Source organism: Ambystoma mexicanum, chromosome 9, assembly GCF_040938575.1.
Source record: "Ambystoma mexicanum isolate Mex_15411 chromosome 9, UKY_AmexF1_1, whole genome shotgun sequence".
Lineage (NCBI taxonomy): Eukaryota > Metazoa > Chordata > Amphibia > Caudata > Ambystomatidae > Ambystoma > Ambystoma mexicanum.
The window spans coordinates 1309305010-1309323707 of NC_090931.1; the positions used below are offsets into that span (position 1 = coordinate 1309305010).

At 44.2% G+C, this 18698-nt stretch overlaps 1 protein-coding gene across 1 annotated transcript in view; it reads left to right on the forward strand.

Annotated features, from left to right (window-relative positions):
* Positions 1-18252, forward strand: part of ADCY5 (adenylate cyclase 5) — a 1747191-nt gene extending 1728939 nt beyond the window's left edge. The window contains exons 20-21 of the mRNA XM_069616675.1: positions 426-550; positions 14335-18252. Coding sequence (XP_069472776.1) covers positions 426-550; positions 14335-14463 — 254 coding nt within the window. The 3' untranslated portion in view covers positions 14464-18252. The remainder of the gene's footprint in view (positions 1-425; positions 551-14334) is intronic.
* Positions 18253-18698: the final 446 nt, after the last annotated feature.

Genomic DNA, 18698 nt, shown 5'->3' on the forward strand with positions numbered 1-18698 from the left:
TGACTAAGTAGTTTGGGCTGGGTTGCCCCTTTTGGGGTGGGACCAAGCCTGAGTTGCATATGGTCTTTTCCCTTTTGTAATGGCTTGGCAGGTGAAGAACGATGATCTGGAGGGTTGCCCAGAGCAATGCCAGAGGTTAAGATTAATTCTAAACCTTCCAGCCATCACCTTTTTTGTTTTGCTACCTCACTTCCTTAATCTGCAAACTGTGGGGGCACTTACAAACAGGCTAACCGGAATTAAGAGGCACATACAAAATGGCACTGGTTGTTATTCACTACAGAGTTGGTTTAGCTGTTACAGAGAGTCGTAGTGAATAAACCGTATTAAAACATGCATTGAGTTTAAAAAAATGTTCCGAAAGACTGCAGAATGATTCGCTTTGAACTGATTTGATTTTTTTGCCTTTTCTTTTTTTTGGCTAGGCCTCAACATTGGCCCTGTTGTAGCTGGAGTGATAGGAGCGCGCAAGCCTCAGTACGACATCTGGGGCAACACAGTGAATGTGGCCAGTCGAATGGACAGCACAGGAGTTCCTGAGCGCATCCAGGTACGTTTTCTCTGAAAAGCGGCACGCCGTTCACAAAGGGGTTCATGAAGCAATAGCTTGCCACCCTGTGAAGCTGGCTTTGCCTGATTCCTATAGGGAAACATAAACAAGTGCATTTCGACAGTTTATGGGGACCACAGACTCATCCATAGGGTACACCCCCTTTCTCATCAGCACCGGGACGACAAAGAGTAGGACTAGGAGTAATGAAGATTACCCATGAGAAATCTGAGCACCATTCTGCCTCAGTCGCTACTATCCCAGGCCTACTAAATGCATTTTATTTGCTTGTTTCCACCAATTTCAATCAGGACGTGCATGCATTCATTATACTTTTTCCTCCTATGTTTAGAATTGTAATTCTTCTATGATTCTCCTGTGTATGTGCGCTTAGATGCCCCCTCCCGAGGTCTTCATTGTTAAGCAAAAACACACAAATATCTACAGACCTGAGCCGGATTCCCCAAACAAATGATGACAAGAGAACTATCTTTGAAATTAACCATGAAGACACGTTAAAATATTCAATGAGAAAGGGTAAATAGAAAGTAGGCACTGTTGAACTTGTTTTTATTTATGGGAATTAAAAATGAAAACAAGACTGAGATAAATGCTGTGAGTCTGCTGGTGGCTTGGGTTTTTTAAAGAAACAGTAGTTGCCTGTGTCTGAATCGACGATTGGACGCAGTGTTTGGCTGCGGAATGGCCTCTCTCGTTATGAGGGAGTGCCTTTGTGTTGGCGTGATAGGGCAGAAGAGACAGGTCTTCAGTTGTTTTCTGAATTACGTTTGGTTCTGAGTGATTTTAAGGTGATGATGTAGTTTATTCTATAAGGGCGCAGGCAAATACGAACGTGTGCCCCACCTGAGTAGGTCTCATGGATCCTGAGGACTATCATCAGGTTTTCAGAAAATGATCTTGGTAAACGTCTGGGTTGATGATAGCCTTGTAGTCTAGATGAGAGAAATGGTGATCCGGTGCCATAAAAGGCCTAATGGGCAACCTGCCGTATCTTAAAATGTGCCCACTGCTCAACTGTGAGGCAGTGTAACAATTTAAAAGCAGGCGTTACATGCTCTTGGAGCGTGGTCTTTGTCAGCAAACGTGCTGTTGCGTTTTGAAGACTCTGGAGTGTTTTTAGCAGGTATTGGGCAGAGCCCAAAAAGATCACATTTCTGTAGTCCAAAGGTCTGCAACCTTTAGCGCTTCAAATGTTTTGACCTACAACGCTAATCGTCCCTAACCAGCATAATCTATTGTAATGGATTATGGGAGTTGTAGTCCAAAACAACCGGAGAGCCAGAGGTTGCAGAGCCCTGGGGCAGTCCAAGCATGGAAGAATCTGGTGACCAAGTGATGGTGTAGAGTGGGGACACTGGAAGATGCAGTGGGTTTCAGATGCAGAGACGGTGGAGCCTTTTCATTGACATCAAGTGAAACACAGAGATGCAGAGGCGGTTGAGCATTGTGGTTAAAGAGAACTCCAGCAGTTCCTGAGCAGCAGCTTGGACGTTGTCGCAAGTGTCCAAACCAGCATCAATGAGGTTGACAATTTCAGGAAGAGCCAGCGGCTACCTCTTTGGTTCAGTGGCTGCTGGGAATAACAATCCAGGGGGTCCAGGACAAGGTGAGTCCTTATGCACACCCACTCCAGGAAGCGTGGATTGCAACTACAGGGGATCCTTCATCTCCAGTGAACAGTAGTCTTGATCCAGTGCAGCCAGTATGGAAAGGCCTTGGTCCAACAGCAGTCACCCCCACTGTTCCCTAGGGATGTTTATGCAGCACAGCTGGTCTCTGCCTTGGATGCCTTCTGTCTTCACCTCTATAACAGAGGTCTTTTGAATGGACTGCGCCCAACAGAGGTCCACAAGTGTATCCTCCTCCTTCTCTTGGTGGTCCTAAAATGAATCAAAACATGAAGAGGCGCCCCTCTCGTTGTAAAAGCATAATGTCACAGTGGATTGGGCCAAAGTAAGCCTCCTGTAAGGGTTTCAATCCAGGTGGTTGTAATAAGTGCCATTTGCCTTATGACATCACACCATAGTGTGAAACTTTCCTGCCGGAACTGCAGGGGACAAGAAAAGGAAGACAGCCCTAATAGAAACCAAAATGGTAGGGCCCTTCCCTCCGTCCACCTATCCTCTCTGGGTACTCTAACTCTGCCCTTTCCAATGCCTGCTGACTTCAACGAGACTCAAGTTATCAGCACCCTGGTGTGAGAGGGGTTTTGTTGTGCAAGTACTTCCTCTGAAGGGATCTTTGTGGTTACTATGAAAAAGAAATCCCGAACACGAAAATTACTATTTATTATGTCCTCACACAACATGTCACCGCAATTATATTTGGAGGAGACCCCGCACAGCCCCTCCCATAATCCCCATATATTTTATATTACTCGAACTCTCTTTCCCCCACATACAATTGCGTGGATATGCGCACTTTGAAAATGTACATTTTTGTGTTTGGGATTTTCTTGTTCAGTATTTTGGTGTGATACCCCTCTGAAGCACCGGTTCCCAGGAGACCTGCTAGGAGAGGTTCCAACGCACTGGGGAAAGTGTTAACCTTCCTACTAGAGAATCAGAGGCAGCATCCTGGCTATTGCTCCACATAGTAGCTGTCGGAGCAGACCAGGCACCAATGTACAATCACTCCTATCATATCTGGGCCCTGCTCACAGAGGTGACGCTAGTGTAATATCAAATTGCTGTGGCCGTATAATTGTATACCCTTAGCAGTGACTATGCCAGTCCAGGCCCGGCTTACATTTACAGGTTTGTGTGCCACCAGATTGACTGAGGCATATAATTATTCCGATTTGGATTATAGGTGCAGAAGATCAAAAAGCCACCTCTGCCTGCAAGATCGTTGTGTTCCAGCAGCAGTCGAGAATGCACATGTGACCATCCAACCTGCCCTATGCCACCAGTGTGCTTGGGCTGAGGGCGCTGTAGGCTGTCTCAGCAAAGGCACATGCTTTTACTATAATTTTGGCATGGAGCATTTATTAAAGGGGGTAAAATTACCAGACCTCCCTTTCAGAAGCACAATTACCTGCATAATTGTATGTTAATAAAAATACAAAAACAGGGCTTTCACACTGTTATAGATGGCAATCCATCACATCACAGGAAGACCACAGAGAAGTCCTAAAACATGTGAGGCAGAACCTGCTGCTTCCAGCACCTCCTCCTGTGCCAGACAAGAGGCTTTTCAGGCAGTTTAAGGACCTACCCTACACACCTTTAACTTTCAATAAGGGCAAGAAAATGTTCTGCTTTCCAGAAGGACAGGAAAATGTTCTAACAAAGGTGTGGAAAGGTGCAGAGTGCCCTTCATTCGCAAGGTATCTTTTCAACTGGTACACCCTGATGAACTTTGATACAAAATACCCAGGCATGTAAAATTTAGTGACCTTTTGGTAGATCTTGTAGGTCAAAATACTTTCACACCGGATGAAGTAACTCAAGGGGGACCCCATGGACAAGACCTGGATATCCCCTTTACAAGAAAATACTCCACCATAAACTCTTAGAGCTGAATCCTATTGTGGCTAGGCTGCAGAATCCCTCTTACTGGATTTCCAGGCCTTGTATACAGCATATGAAGAACGAGGAGATGGTGCAAGTAAAGGATGGAGGAAGAGGTCAATGACCGAAAACCTATCCTATGATACAGAGAAGGAGGATGTTCAGTCACGTCAACACCTGCAGCAAGAAGTAGAACGATACCTCCTCCATCACAGGCATTCGAGAGCTTCTTTTTGAGGAAGAATATTAACACATCCACCAGGCCCCACTTCTAGTCCAGTCTAGTGCCTCCAAAAACATTACTTTTCAGAGAATGACGACATTCCGGTACAGGGTCACCTCCTTTTGCAGGAGCCCGGTCAGTATGTTTGGATACAGGACATTTTCAAGGTGGGGTATGCAATAGAGTTCCGCAAACTGCCCCCTGTGCACATCAGCAATCACTCCCGTGCCAAAGGACAAAGTGCAGCTACCAGATTGTTAATAAAGAGGCTTCTGCAGATAAATGCTATTATTGCACTCCAGTTAGATGTGCAGAGAATGTGCTTCCGCTCTCTCCTGTTGCTATTCAAGAAACCATCAAGATAATACAGGCTAATGTTAGATTTCGAGAGGCTGACCACGTCCACCTACTAGCGCTGTGTCTGGATGAAACTTCTCGACAGGTGGTAGTGGCCATTCTGCCAGAAGACTGGCTGACAACACTGGTTTGGAAGGATGCCCACCTCGACATCCCATTTTGCCAGTACCTGCAGTTCTTGGTGGAAGATGTGGTTTACCGGTGTCCACTACTCCCATTCAGTTTGGCGTCCGTACCAGATTCTTAACAGAATGTTTGGCCCCAATTTTGGGTAGGTTATGTGCAGAAGGAATTTCTATTTTTCCTAATGCAGACGACTGATTAGCCTGAGCCTAATCATAAGAGGTATGTTTGTGGCATATTTATTTATTTTTCATTTATAACATTTAGTAGCGCCCAAACCCAGAGGTATCAAAGCGTTTGTACAGGAGTAGGCATGGTTAAAGACTGAGAGCAAACATACAAGGTAAGAGTCAATGGTAACTTAGGTAGTAGTTTGCAGTGAGGGTGACATTATTCATATTTATTGAAGAGCCAGGCTTTGATCAGCTCCTTGAAAGTAGCGTAGGATGGTTTGTGTCTGATCTGTGGGGGTAAAGTGTTCTAGAGTGTGGGAGCAGTAACAACGAAGCTAACACCACCCACTCTGGACTATTTGAAGTGTGGTGTGGGGAGTGAGATGCTGTTGGTAGAGCGGAGGTGACGCTAGTAGACTTTGCGAAATGCTTTTGTTAAGGTTGAGGGGGCAGCCTTGTAAATACATCTGTGTGCCAGGGTCAAAGTTTTGAAGTCAATACAGGCGTTGATGGGTAGCCAGTGGACCTCCCAACTGGCAGCAGAGATATGGTCGGAGTGACGCATGCTCCGCGCAGCACAGAAGGCTTTATTTTGGAGGAGTTGAAGCTTGGTCGCTGAAGTGCCCATCAGATGCACCTTACAATAGTCAAGTTTGCTGAGGATAATAGCTCTTGCAAGCGTGAGGCAGTTGGTAGGGGAGAGGAATTGTCTAATCCGGGAGATGAGTTTCGCAGAGTTGGCTGTGGAAGAGGCCAGGGCGTTGATGTGCTTGGTCACAGTCCGCTCGTTATCCCGGTAGACTGTTGTTGGAGGACTGGGATGACTGAGCCATCGATGGTAACGATGGAGTAGCACGCATCAAGTTTGAGTCGATAAGTGGACCCCAAAATGAGTAACTCTGTCTCATTGTAATTTTCATTGTGCATTTATATAGTGCTTTACATACCATTGGCATGCTCTCAAAACGTTTGTGTGTTGAACGCCCTTGGGGACCGCAGTCCAGATCAGTGGAGAGAGTTGATGTAGTCTATAGTTCTTGGGTGCACTCAGTATGTGTGCAGCGAGGTTGGTTGGCGGGTTGATAGCCGCATTCTAATATAGGGTGCAGTGCGGTGGTTGTGAAAGATCAGTGGAATGTGAGCAGCTAGGAAGGTGGTTACCGAGTCTGCATTCTGGCAGCCAATGTCCTGTGTAAGAGGTCTATGTGTACAGCTAGGCTGATTATTTTTGTGGGGTGTAGCTGCATTCTGTTAGGCTTTTGAGGTGTTCACGGTGTAGTGTAGTTATGTGTGCAACTAGGCCGAAATTGATTGAGGGGTATAGCTGTGTTCTATTGTTTGTTAGTGTAAAGTGGAGAGTGAGCATAGTGGTATGAGTGATGAGTGATAGTGCTTACTGGTAGGAGGCCTCTTATTCTGATTACTTTCGAAGCCCCATATGCATGCCGTGTTTTTCTTGGATAGTCGTGGTAGAAGACCTACGAGTCGGACTCTCTGGTTGGAGCGTGTATGTTATAGTCGCTCAGTTGGTGGGTCATTGAGATCTGTTACTCCTTTTTGTCAGAGGTCCCATATTCTGGGTCCTTTGTCATGGTTGATGGCGGGTGGCTTGGTGATGCGTTGGCATGATGGAGGTTATAGATGTGAAATCATATCGCAGCAATGTGGTCTCATCGAGAGAGGGGTTCATTTAGACATAATTTTAAGAGGATTTAGACATCATTTAGACAGAGATTGTAAGTAGCCATCCAGTTTTGGATAGTGCAGTAAGTCTTGTTAATGATGCCGGGATCCCATGTGTGGCAGCCAGTGAGGGGGATGAGAATCTGGGTATCGTCTGCAAAGTTAGTATATGGAATGTCCAGCAAATCGAGGATGCCAAATAGTGATTTAGTGTAGGTGTTGTACAAAGTGGGCGATAGACATGAGCCTTGAGGGACACCCAAGGGGACTGAGATGGGGTCGGCAGAAGCGCTACCGATGAAGATTCTGGAGGTAAGTTCACTAAGGAAGGATTTTATCCATGTATAGACGCAGGGTTTTGCAGTTCGCAGGTCCCATGGGTGTAATATCAATTGGACGAAGTGCCCTCTAACCCAAATCCAGATCTTCCAGTTTATTGGGGTCCATTTTCACATGGGAATGGGCAGAGCCTTCCCGTCCCTGTCAAGGATGTTGAAGCTTCAAGATCATGCAGAATGCAGATGTCTTTGCACGGACATGGTTTTGCCTCTAGAATTGCATAGCAGTTAACACTGTGAAAGTCCCCTGGCCACATTACCACCAGAAGCTCCGCTTTGGCACCTCTTACATCACTGGAATCCTGCTTTCCAGGGAATACAAAACATTAATTCCTGACACGCTGGTCATCCAGAAACGTCTTTTCTTGGGATCTGTGGAAGTGGGTTCCCATAGCCCCAGAAACCCTGATGCAGACTACAGATTCCTGTAGCCATTCATGGGGTGCATCCATGGGCAGGCTACAAAAACAAGCTCTATTGTCTTGATCAGAAGTCCGGAACTCCTCGAATTGGAGGGAGCTGGCACCCAGAGTCGAGAGCCACCATCAGCGATACTTGGTTGGAAGACGTGCCCTATTAAGGACAGAAACCCAGGTAGAGAAATCCTATATTTGTAGACGGGGGCAAGCAGATATCACTCTTTCAACATCCTGGAGGGAATAATATTTTCATGGTCAGAGATTCACCTCAAAGACCTAAAAGCTTTCTACTTCCTATGTAGATTAAACCAGAAAGGAGACCGATTGAGCCAGGCCTTCTATTCCTTGGCACTCTTTTCACTGATCCTGAGAATCTTCCAGATGGTGGTGAAACAACAAGGTCTTCAGCAATTGATCTGTCTGCTTCACAAGCAGAACCGCTAGTTCAATGGTGTGCAGCACTGGAACCCGAATTAAGGGTGCTGTTGGTGGGCACCTTCCCTGAGACTTAGCGCAGGAAACTATTGTATGCCTTCTCTCTGATTACCCTACTTCACTAGGTGCTCAGCAAGACCTTCAAACAATCAGCTAGGTTGATATTATTTGCACCGTACTGGACCTGCTCTGCTTGGTTCCCCGCTCCTACAATCCATTTAATCAGCCTCCTTCTTCACCCATCTCACATTCTCCTATTCCCACACTCCTGCTATCAACATTCTGGGACTCCGGATGATGGCCTGGAGAATTTTACGGCATTCTTAAAATAGGCGTCTCAAGAGAAGCGGTGTCAGCCTACCCGCATCGTTGTGCGGAGGCCGGACGCCGTTGCGGCCGTATCGTAGGACGTCCAGGACGTGACGTCAGGGGAAGGGGAGGGACGGGGAAGGGGTTCCGGCAGTTACCGCCAAGTTAAATAAAGAACGGTTGTATGCAGACCTGGCTCCCGCGAATTATTGTAAAGAGGCCTGCGCGCGGCGTAAACCTCATGCTGAGGCTCCACAAGTGGCTTTGGAAATTGTGAGCCAGGCTTGGTATCAAGAGAGACACACACTCAAAAGTAACAGTTTGGAAACCTTTATTTAATAACATTTCGGGGTTAGTGTAATACCTAACTGGCCCTAGCTCTAAAGGGATTGTATCCCTCAACCGATGTTTCTAAGAGCCGTCGATGTCTGAAAGTCCAAAACAAAATCTGTCTGTGTCTAAACCTATGCTGGCCCTCACTCTTTGACAAAATGTGTTAGGAAGTCTTCTTAAAAGAAAATAGTGGTTCCAAAAAGAAATATAAACCAAGGATGGTTTTAGGTGGTTTTCCCCATCAGGTGTAGCTCTGCCAATGTCATAGAAATTAGCACAATCAAAAAGAATTGTTCGTGAAACCTTCTCCACAGGCTTCTTGTAATATTTTCAAACAACTTTCAAGGTCTCTGGTTCCTTGGTATTCCCTTCTCCAAGCTTCAATTCTTTCACGTTTCAAACAGAATACAACACAGTTCCTGTAGTCCTCTTGGGGTTCCATTCCCACAAGCTTAGGCCTTCTTTTATGTAACACAAAAAGTTTTGCATGTCAGGATGCGCCCTTTGTAAATAACAGTTCTTTCAGGGGCAGTTTCAGAGACTTTCGAGAACACCAGGCTGTTTGCTCTTCCTTAGCGTGACCACTCTGATTAATAACCCCTCTCCTTTTCTTCTACTTTCATAAGTCACTTAACTCCTGTGTTGGGGTTTCCTGCACCCCTTTTCACTCACCCTTTCCATGCTTTCTTCCTGCTTTACTGGGCAACTGTGCACACTTGCACCTATTTCTTGCTCTATTTCACTTTACTGTGCCTCTTGCACACTTTCCTTTTTATTGCGCGCACTCACACCCTTTTCTTGCTTTCGGGTCGCTTGCACCTCGTGCTTGCTTTCAGGTCGCTCGCACCCTCTCTGTGTTTCTTTTGCTTTTCTTGTCCCTGCGCCTCTAGCACCTTTCACTTTTAAACTTCATTTCTGCTTTTAACTTAAATCTTGCTTGCTTTCTGTCTTCTTTCCTTTCGCAGCACTTGCAATACGCTTTCCTTTAAACTTTCTTTACTTTCATGCCACTTACAACAATGTTTCAATTCCGCTCCAGCCACCCAAACGCTACTGAGTTTCTCTCTTCCTTTCTTGTGAAACTAACTGGTAAACACGACACTAGAAAGCAGTCTTCCTCCTGTTGCTTGGGTCGAGGTCACAGTCTCACCACTTACCCCTCTGACACCCTTGGGACTGGCACACATCTCAAGGGAACAAGCAGTTCTTTAAAAATGGCTAGCAGCTTGCAGTCAAGTACCTCGCTCTGGCTCCTTGGAGAAACGGCTCCATAGCCACGCTGAACCCCCTCTGGCATACTGGGTCAGCGTCTCAGCATTCGTTCTTTTCCAGGTTCTCCCGGTCTTCCTCACTGCTTCCTTCTGCTGCTTGATATGATATGATATGTTATTTATAATGCGCTTAATACCCAGAGGTTTCTAAGCGCGGACCCAGGGATCGAACCTGTGTTGCTCCGTGTCGTCTTGTTTCCAAGGCGAGCACGTTGCCATTGAGCTATCCTCCCAAGACAAGGCTCCTGTGCTCCACACTGCTTCTCCAGCTTGTTATTTCACCTGTGTAGAACCACACCTTTTAAAGTCCTCAGTGGAGTCAACTGGATTCAGGTGTGCACAGTTGCAAAAAAATGCCTGACCTTGCCTGACTCAATTAGTGGCACCATTCAAAGACGTTAGAGAGTATGCCTCACTTTGTATTCCTGTGTTGTTTCTATGGGTAATCATAATTGCTCCTGATCGCCTCTTCTTCGTCCCAATACTTATTGAGGAGATGGGATGTGATTGGAAATACACCATTAAGACTGAGGAAGAGTGTGAGTTGGTGTTTAATTGGGAAAGGGGGAGTACCATATCTTGCCCTTTTCTATTCTACTCCCAATCACCTGTGACCCTCCCCTCAGGTGATCCTCTCTCCTCCATTGGTTGGATTCTTCCCCCAGGTAATTTGTCGCCACATCACTGCTCCCAGGGACTGGGTCAGGATGCATCTGTTGTGTACTGGCCATGTGAGAATGGGCTTTGTCCTGGGATTTGGGAGGAATCAAGGCTGATACTTCACAGAATCCAGATGTCCCATAGGCATTCAGGAAAGCATTTTGATGTCATTGTTGTATCCCAAGGAACTTGTCTCACATAGAAGAAAGTGTCTAGAAAGCCCTTGGTTGCCTTACAGAACGGTTTAAGGTTAGGGTCACAGTTCCAACACGTTGAAATCAATGAGTGGTACTTCTTACCATCTGAAATCCAGGCTCAGAATTTCCAGATGCGCAGCCATTCGTATATCACCTCCTATATTGTTATGATCTCCAACCACCACTCAGGAAGCCTGACCTGCCACATCTGTTGCAACAGCTGCAGTTGCCACCATTTCAACCGCTGGCATTAGTAAACATCCAGTATATTTCCTGAAAAGAAACCTTTTAGTGGCAATCACCTTGGCAAGAGTGATTGGGAAATTGAGATCCATGCGGAACTCCGCAGAAAAAACCCAACTGGGGCTCAAACAGCCCAGTTTATGGGATCCACCGCTATAACTGAACCGCTTGTTGGCACCGATCCATCGTGATGTTAAACATCCTCTAAGTCGAAGCAAACTGAAGTACAATAGATAAAGGAAATCAGAGGTGATCAGGCCATTAACCATCAGGTTGTGTTGACAATGATGCCAAAACGAATTGGGAAAGTGCCCTGAGGAAGGCCTTGTCGAAACACGTGTTGGCTGTCCAATAAAACACTGAGTGTTTAGTCAGGTGCAACAGTGTTGTGATTATCACATCAAATAGAATAGTTTTGGGTTGTGGTGCAGGTGTCCAGTTGTGATATTATACAGTGTGCTCTTTGTAAGATTTTAGGTCTGATTCTTACATTGATTTAAGCCTCTGCTTGGCCACCATTGTTTAGTAATTTGAATGATTGACTTCATAAATAGAAGAATCTAATGTATACTCTGGTAAGCCGCTCAACCAGGTCTCTGCCCCAACTTACTGTAAATATATTAGATTGAATCTCTGATGTGATGTCTTGGTACAAATGCTTTCTCTTTTCACTGGAAAGAGGGTGTGATTTGGGAGTAGAGGTGGGACAAAGGAACTGGAAATGGTAATATGAGTCTTGTTAAAAGTGGAACAGCTGTGAAACATTGGTATGTGAGGCATGGTGAACGTTATTCTAAACAGGGTTGCTGTTAAAAGAAAAAGGCAAAGGAGAGGCCACTACTTGATGTTGTACCTAAACGTGAGGTCTGTGGCCCATATTCTAACATGAGATTTGCAAAATGTTTATATTTCAATCTTCAAATTAGAATGTGTACACCGTGCTCATTATAAAAGTAATGCATATCAAAGGAAATAGGTTTGAACACGCATGTGAAAATGCATATCTCTGTGTTTGCTAAAACGTGTCAAATTAAATAGGCCTTATTGTTCATAGGTTTCAGGTGTCTATAGTGTCCCTTGGATTGTAAGCTGTTGAATCACAGGTATATGTATGCAATATGCATCAGGATTTGGGTTGGGGAAATGTTTTTCAGATGCGTATTGTTTTATAAATCTCTATTGACTGTAATCAGAACCATTTCAACATTATTATTGGTGTCTGATTCACAGGGGAACCCGGCAGTGTTGTCTCTGTCATCTCTGATCTTCGCATTGATCATGCAACCATTGGCTTGCTTGCTTGTTCTGGGCCAGGATTGCCGGAGATGCGAATCAATGTGCCAGACCACACCATGTGGTTTTTCTCTATGCAAATGATATTTTTTAAATGTGCATGAACCTGGCAGGAGGTAAAGTAAAATGCTGGAGCTGGTCAAGGCGTTTGTATTGATTTAGAAACTTCAGATAAATTGGTCAAAATCCAGTTTATCCATTGCCTGCAACTCGGGATGGTATTCGGGGGAAGGTTGGGACTCCCATTAAAGAGGACAGCATCTGTGTTCTAATATTTGGGTGTTCGTATAAGTCATCAAGTTCATACAATATATGGAGCAAACATGTCAAATGTCATGTTTGGAACAACCTATAGAGTTCCGGCTGAAATTTCCCATGTCTATTATGGGCAGGATGATGCGTCTAAAATGATTGTACTTCCGGGAGCGCCATATTTTCTTCAGTGTGTGCCCATGAGGATACCCATGTCTTTTTCAATAGAACAAGCTCTTTACTGCTCAGATTATATTAGAGCAAAGGGGCAGGAAAAATCAGACTAAAACGCTGCAGCTTCTGAACTCACAAGATGGGATAGCAGCCCCACCCAGACTTTCCGACATATTACAGAGCAGCACAGTTGTAGTGGGTGGTTCCCTGGTTCAAAAAGGATGCTTAGGATCATATCAGCGACCCGGTAAGGGAAATCATAGTTTATGTCCACTTGAGAAATATACCAACACTTACTGGGAAACAAGCAGCTCCTGAATCAGCATAATCTTTAGGATCTGGGAGGAAACAGTGTGACTCGAACAGAGCACGGTCATGTACATACCTTCTCTGACTATATTGGGCAATATATTAAGGACTAGTAGACCCATTTTTCGGACGGTTCGAAACATTGGGCAGCTGTACGATGATGGTCAGCTTATAAAATCTGCCTAGTTTTGTGAGTGAGGGCTAATGTGAGGTCATCCTTTTTGACATATGCCAGTTACATACAGATTAGGATGTTATATCAGATTTCTCATGTTCGCAGAACACTAATGTTATTAACAGAACACTTATAAACTTAGGCAATGAATGTAAGAAGATAAGTGTGTGTAACGTCTGTGCTAAATGGAAAGTGGGCAGGGTAGCTGCCATCTGTACAGAATAGGAACATGAGATAGGACGGGACTTGCTAGATAGTGAGTGGAACAGAGCCTGAAAAAATCCCAGAATGCCAGATCCTATTTATAAAGTTTAAATGTTTACAGAGGTGCTATCTCTCCCCACTAAGGCTGACACATATTTTAAAACAGGGCAATGGCATCATTGTAAGCTGCAGGAAGTTTTCTTTCTGTACATGCTATAGAGTTCTCCATGGTGTATGGGATTTTGTAAAGTGGTGACATGAGAATATCTGAAGTTGTGTAGGTCTGTGTCTGGTGTCTGTATAAGGTGCATCACTCTACGCTGGTAGCATTGTTGCTCCACCCAAGCAGGAAGATTGCAGGTGGCATCTGTGTAAATAGGGTACAGTAAAACGTCATCATAGGCAAAGCACGCAGGAATATAGTGGCAGTGATAGACTACACTGCATCTTGGAATTTACAGTAAACATGACAGACCTTACCTCTACCTTGATGGGGGCTTCTGGGGCGTTGATGATTATTTCATGCCTGATGCTGATCCTTAATGCAACTAAATGCTGCCTAGTGTGTCTCTCTCTGGAATCACATGTGTATGGTCTCTGAGAGGTGCAGTGCAATGTATGGGTCAACATTTGTATTACCATGATGTTGTGCCATTCCCTATAATAACAAATCTATTGAGTATTACGTTCCCAGCCAAGTCATGTTGATGTCCAAAACCCTTGAGCCACTCTGATTGGCTGGAAAACCAGCATTCCTGCCAATCATTAACCTGCTCACATGTTGATGCTTTCACTGGCCGGAAAGGTTATGTGTACCCTCGAGCATTTCTTATTGGGCAGAATGACAACCTTGCCACCAAATAAGATACAAACCTGATTTCTGCAGAGCGAAAGGGTGGAATTTGTCCTGATCCCACTATGCAGTGTATCGGTTGGAAATTCACTGGGACGCTTAAATATTTTCAAGGTTATTTATAATGTATAAGACATCAAAATGGTCCAATATGGTAGCAGCGCCTTACTGTGAAACTACACTTTGAATTTATGTAACTCGTTAATTATAATTTGCTCTCATTCTAGGTTACGGCAGATCTTCAACAGGTGCTAGCAGCCAACAACTATCACCTGGAATGTCGAGGAGTTGTGAAGGTCAAAGGCAAAGGAGAAATGACCACCTACTTTCTGAACGAAGGGCCATCAATCAGTTAGCAGGAACCCTAGACTTGCGATAGAGGGGCGTGTACATCGAAGGAATTGCGGACACTTGGCCAAGCGATTAAAAGCAGTGAACCTACGATACAAGGTAGTTGCGTTTGGCTGCTACGCCTGCGGCCATGCACTTGTTGAGCAAGCGGTACATCAAAACGCCCGGAAACTGCAGCAGACAGACACACTCACCAAAGAAGCACCTTACGAAGAGTTGACTGGCACGCGATCTGAGATCGGAAATGTCTTCGGACTGCTATATGGGGCCTGCGAAGATATTTAAGTATTTATTAAAGCCACACGAAGCGTTCCTCAATAAAGGAAAAGGAATGCTCTCACTGGGTGACCATCCAGATGAAGTACATCGATCATAGGAAAGGTGGACGTTTTTTTTCTTGTTGGAAATTGACAATCACGTATACACTACCGTTGATAATCACTGACTGTAAATGCCCTTTTCGTTGGATGGCCATCGAGGCATCTACATTGACACAAGACCGCCACTCCTATGCTGACATGGGGAACGGAGTCTGCATATGGTTGACTGAGACTTGCAAAACATGACTCTTCAAACCTATTTATTGAATCAAAAAGTCTTCTGTGCTCTTGTTCGATAATGTATATTTACATATATACAAACAATTTATATATGTATATATATATATATACAGGTTTACACGTTGAACGAAATCTGTAAACGAAAGACACTTTAAATATTCAAAATACGTCTTTTTGTATTTTTATTTTGTAATATTGCTACTTGGGGGATCTAGCAGAGAAACCAAATTCTATATTTTGTAAATGGTCTATATGGGAGGGGAAAGCGGGTTGTGCACACGGGTGTGTATTCTGTTGTATACTATGCCATGGATTTGTATCACATGCTGTGCATTTTTATGAGAATACAGACGTGGCAGTTTTTATTCCAGCGTGGCAATGCACGGGCAAAGAATACGAGCATTGCTCCAGGACCCTGAGGGTGATTAGTTTGCATTTCCCATGATGTGCCCCTGTCTCACCACGACTTGATCCTCAGTAAAACAAAATCATCAACATTCCTCAAAGGAATAAATGTCCTCTTTGAAATTTAGAATTCAAGGGATGAATTGGGATATAGGATCTTACTCTTCACCAGAAAAAAAAAGATGGCATCGCGGATGTACTGGAACGTGCAAAATGCCGAGGGGAAGCGGCAGAAGAATGCTATGTTTTCCTTACTGCCACCACAAGCTTTATCCCATAATTGGACAGTGTGAGACAAACAGGAACTTTTAGTACACACAGCAGTGTCTTCCATTCAGAAGAGTGCTAGAAATCTGGCCATTTGGCAAAACGTATCCACAGCATAGTTTCTTTTCCGAGAGACTTACAGGAAGTGATGGGGTGCCACATGCGATATCACAATCAAGGGCCGAAGAACAGTGATGCAGTTTTTCATCTTTCCCAAAAGGAAGGTGAATTCATGAGTGGTGTAAGTCTCTTTCTAACTGTTTAAGAGAACGTACTGTAGCATTGGGCTGAATTCATATCTTAATGATTTAAACAAAATAGGATACCGTCGCAACCTAAAAAGTGGTGGCGCTGAAGATTTGGGTCCAGGTGTACAAAATGTGGCATGCCATCGCAGTGCGGCACTTGGTTGTGGTTGCCCTACTAGGCTGCCTGCCTCCCACATTCAGCTCCATTGCTTCAGGAGGGCCTCTGCCTATGTGTGGGGCAGGAGTGCCGCACTAGGTGGCCGGTTTCCACTTGGATAGAGGGACGTATGGCACAGCAGGCGGACATCACGGTAGTTGTATCCAAGGTATGAAGTGGTAAGGGCGTTGCCATTTTGTATATCAGGTGCCTACCATCAGTCATTGTGTCTTATGGGGATTTTATATATTTTTGGAATTTGGATGTATGTTCCCCCACAATGGCATATTTATATATACACCAACTGCGGGTTGAGTGCAATGATTGTTGCAGGTAACGCAATACCAGAAAGACTTCAACGTGCCTTTCCACTGATGTCGTTTTCCTGCACGTCCACTTCATCAGACTCAACGTTCGACTCTGGTCACAAACTGGAGGTCCCAAATGGTAGGAACATTCCGCGTTGCCAGCGAATTGCGGCAGACTTTGACAAGGATAGAAAATCTCTTTGCAAAATTGTTTAATCAGTTGGACATTTGATATGTTATCTTTTCTTTCAACGATTCTTAGGGCTCTATTATCCCGATACCCAGACCATGTCATTTCCAAAATAGTGACCATGTGCTATGAAAGGCATATTGTTCATGTTCCTTCGATGTTGTGACATTGCAACAGGATCTTTTTTCACACACGTTGGTATGGTACAATAGTTGAGAATTCCTACATTATGGCCCAATGTTCTGAATTTTCAGCATTACAGTATATACATTATGGCCTTGCGTGATGCACTCGAGTTGGGAATTTCTAGGAATATAGATTACACCCTTGCATTATGCTACTATGTATCAAGTTTCTGCAATTATAAAGTCCACTCTAATTTCTGACATTATACATTATCCCGTAATACACAACATTTCTGCCATTTTACATTATGCTCCAATGTTGTGAAATTTTGAAATGATACTTTTTTTCCCTTGCCATTAATTAGACAGACGTGCCATTCCAACTAGAAAAGGTGAATCCGCATTGAATGCAAATAAATTGACAGACTTATTTTTTGTAGTGAACTATGGTATGGGCTGTTATATGTGAATTTTAACCATAAAGCTAAGACATGCCAAGATATCTTCAAAGCCATGTTGTGGACCTATGTAGACACTTGCTGCACATACCAGATGCACTCTTCCCCTGTATGTTAGGCATACATTTTACATGCACTTGGGCCTTAAAGAGCTGCCACTCCCATCACAGTAACCACCAATATTCCACTATGAGCTGATTTCTCGGGCTCTATTCTTCCACGTTGTCAGCTGCTCCCCGGATTCAGAAGCAGGATGCGCAACAAATTGGAAGGGAACAGCACATCATGGTGCTCCCCAAATTTGGCAACTATTCAGTTGAGAAATGTGGCAACGAAAACAAATTCACAGACAAGACAGCAAGACACAGCAACAACTGTGACGAACATAGCAAGTTCCATACGTTTCACTGTACCCCAAGAAAAAATGCTGGAGTCTTTAATTAAGGTTAATGCTTGAGGCAAAATAAGGCCATCGTTTTAGAGCCTACAGGTAGATTATGCAGCCAAATGTGATTGGTGGTGCTCATCGGCCATCAACCTTTGTGTTTCTATGTCTTTTTCAGTGTATTGGACTCAAAGGTGCTGTATAAATACATCTTAGGGCATCAAACGAGGGAATAGATTTAGATAGTATTGTTCCGTACTCTGTACTATGTGAATTAAAACTGCCAAGTCTTGTTCTATAGTTTTGTTCACCCTTATTTGCAAATTATTTGTGTTGCATCACACTGCAATGCCTTGCTTGCCTCCCCGCGCATTGTTCCAGGTTCCCATCACCAAATATTGACTTTCATTTTAATCCTCACCAGACAAATTGAAGTTGCATTAGCTTTGCCATTCCTTTCCATAGTGTGTTTTGTTATCTTCATTTTATTGAACAGGTCAGCAAATCACAAGTTGTGTTGTCCCTTGCAGTTTCAGTCCCGGTATCTCCGAATATGATTGTGGACAGTGTCAAGACCATGTCTAGGGGTATGCAGTCTTTTTATGCCGAGTCTTACAAACTGATGATGATTTCCCATGGAAATTGATAACTGTTTAAATATTTTTACTATATTAAACACTGTTTCACTGGCTGCGTGCACCTTCTTGTTTGATCTATCCAGCTTGAGTAGATGCTTAATACTATCGAAAAGTCAAGGTAGGGCTGATCAAAATAACAGATCTTATTAGATTATACTCTAACCAGGATCCAGCCAGCCATTATTCCCAAGCTCCCTCGCTGAGTCTCAAGTGCTGGACACCATTGTTTGTTCATTCACAAACCCCTGCTGTAGCAAAGGATCCTACATCACTCCCTAAACTAGGATTTTCCGATGGTCCCTACAAAGTACTTCTACCAGATCTATTTTCTCTGTATCACTTTAGGTACCCGCCATGGTGTGTGTATGTACCTCCTACAGTCATACACATTTGGCGTCGAACTCATTGTTGGCTGGTACAAATTAAGTGGCTGGTTGCAGCCACTCCCATTTTCAGGAGCTTAAGGGTCACACAAGACACTCAACTCTTTTTGCATTAG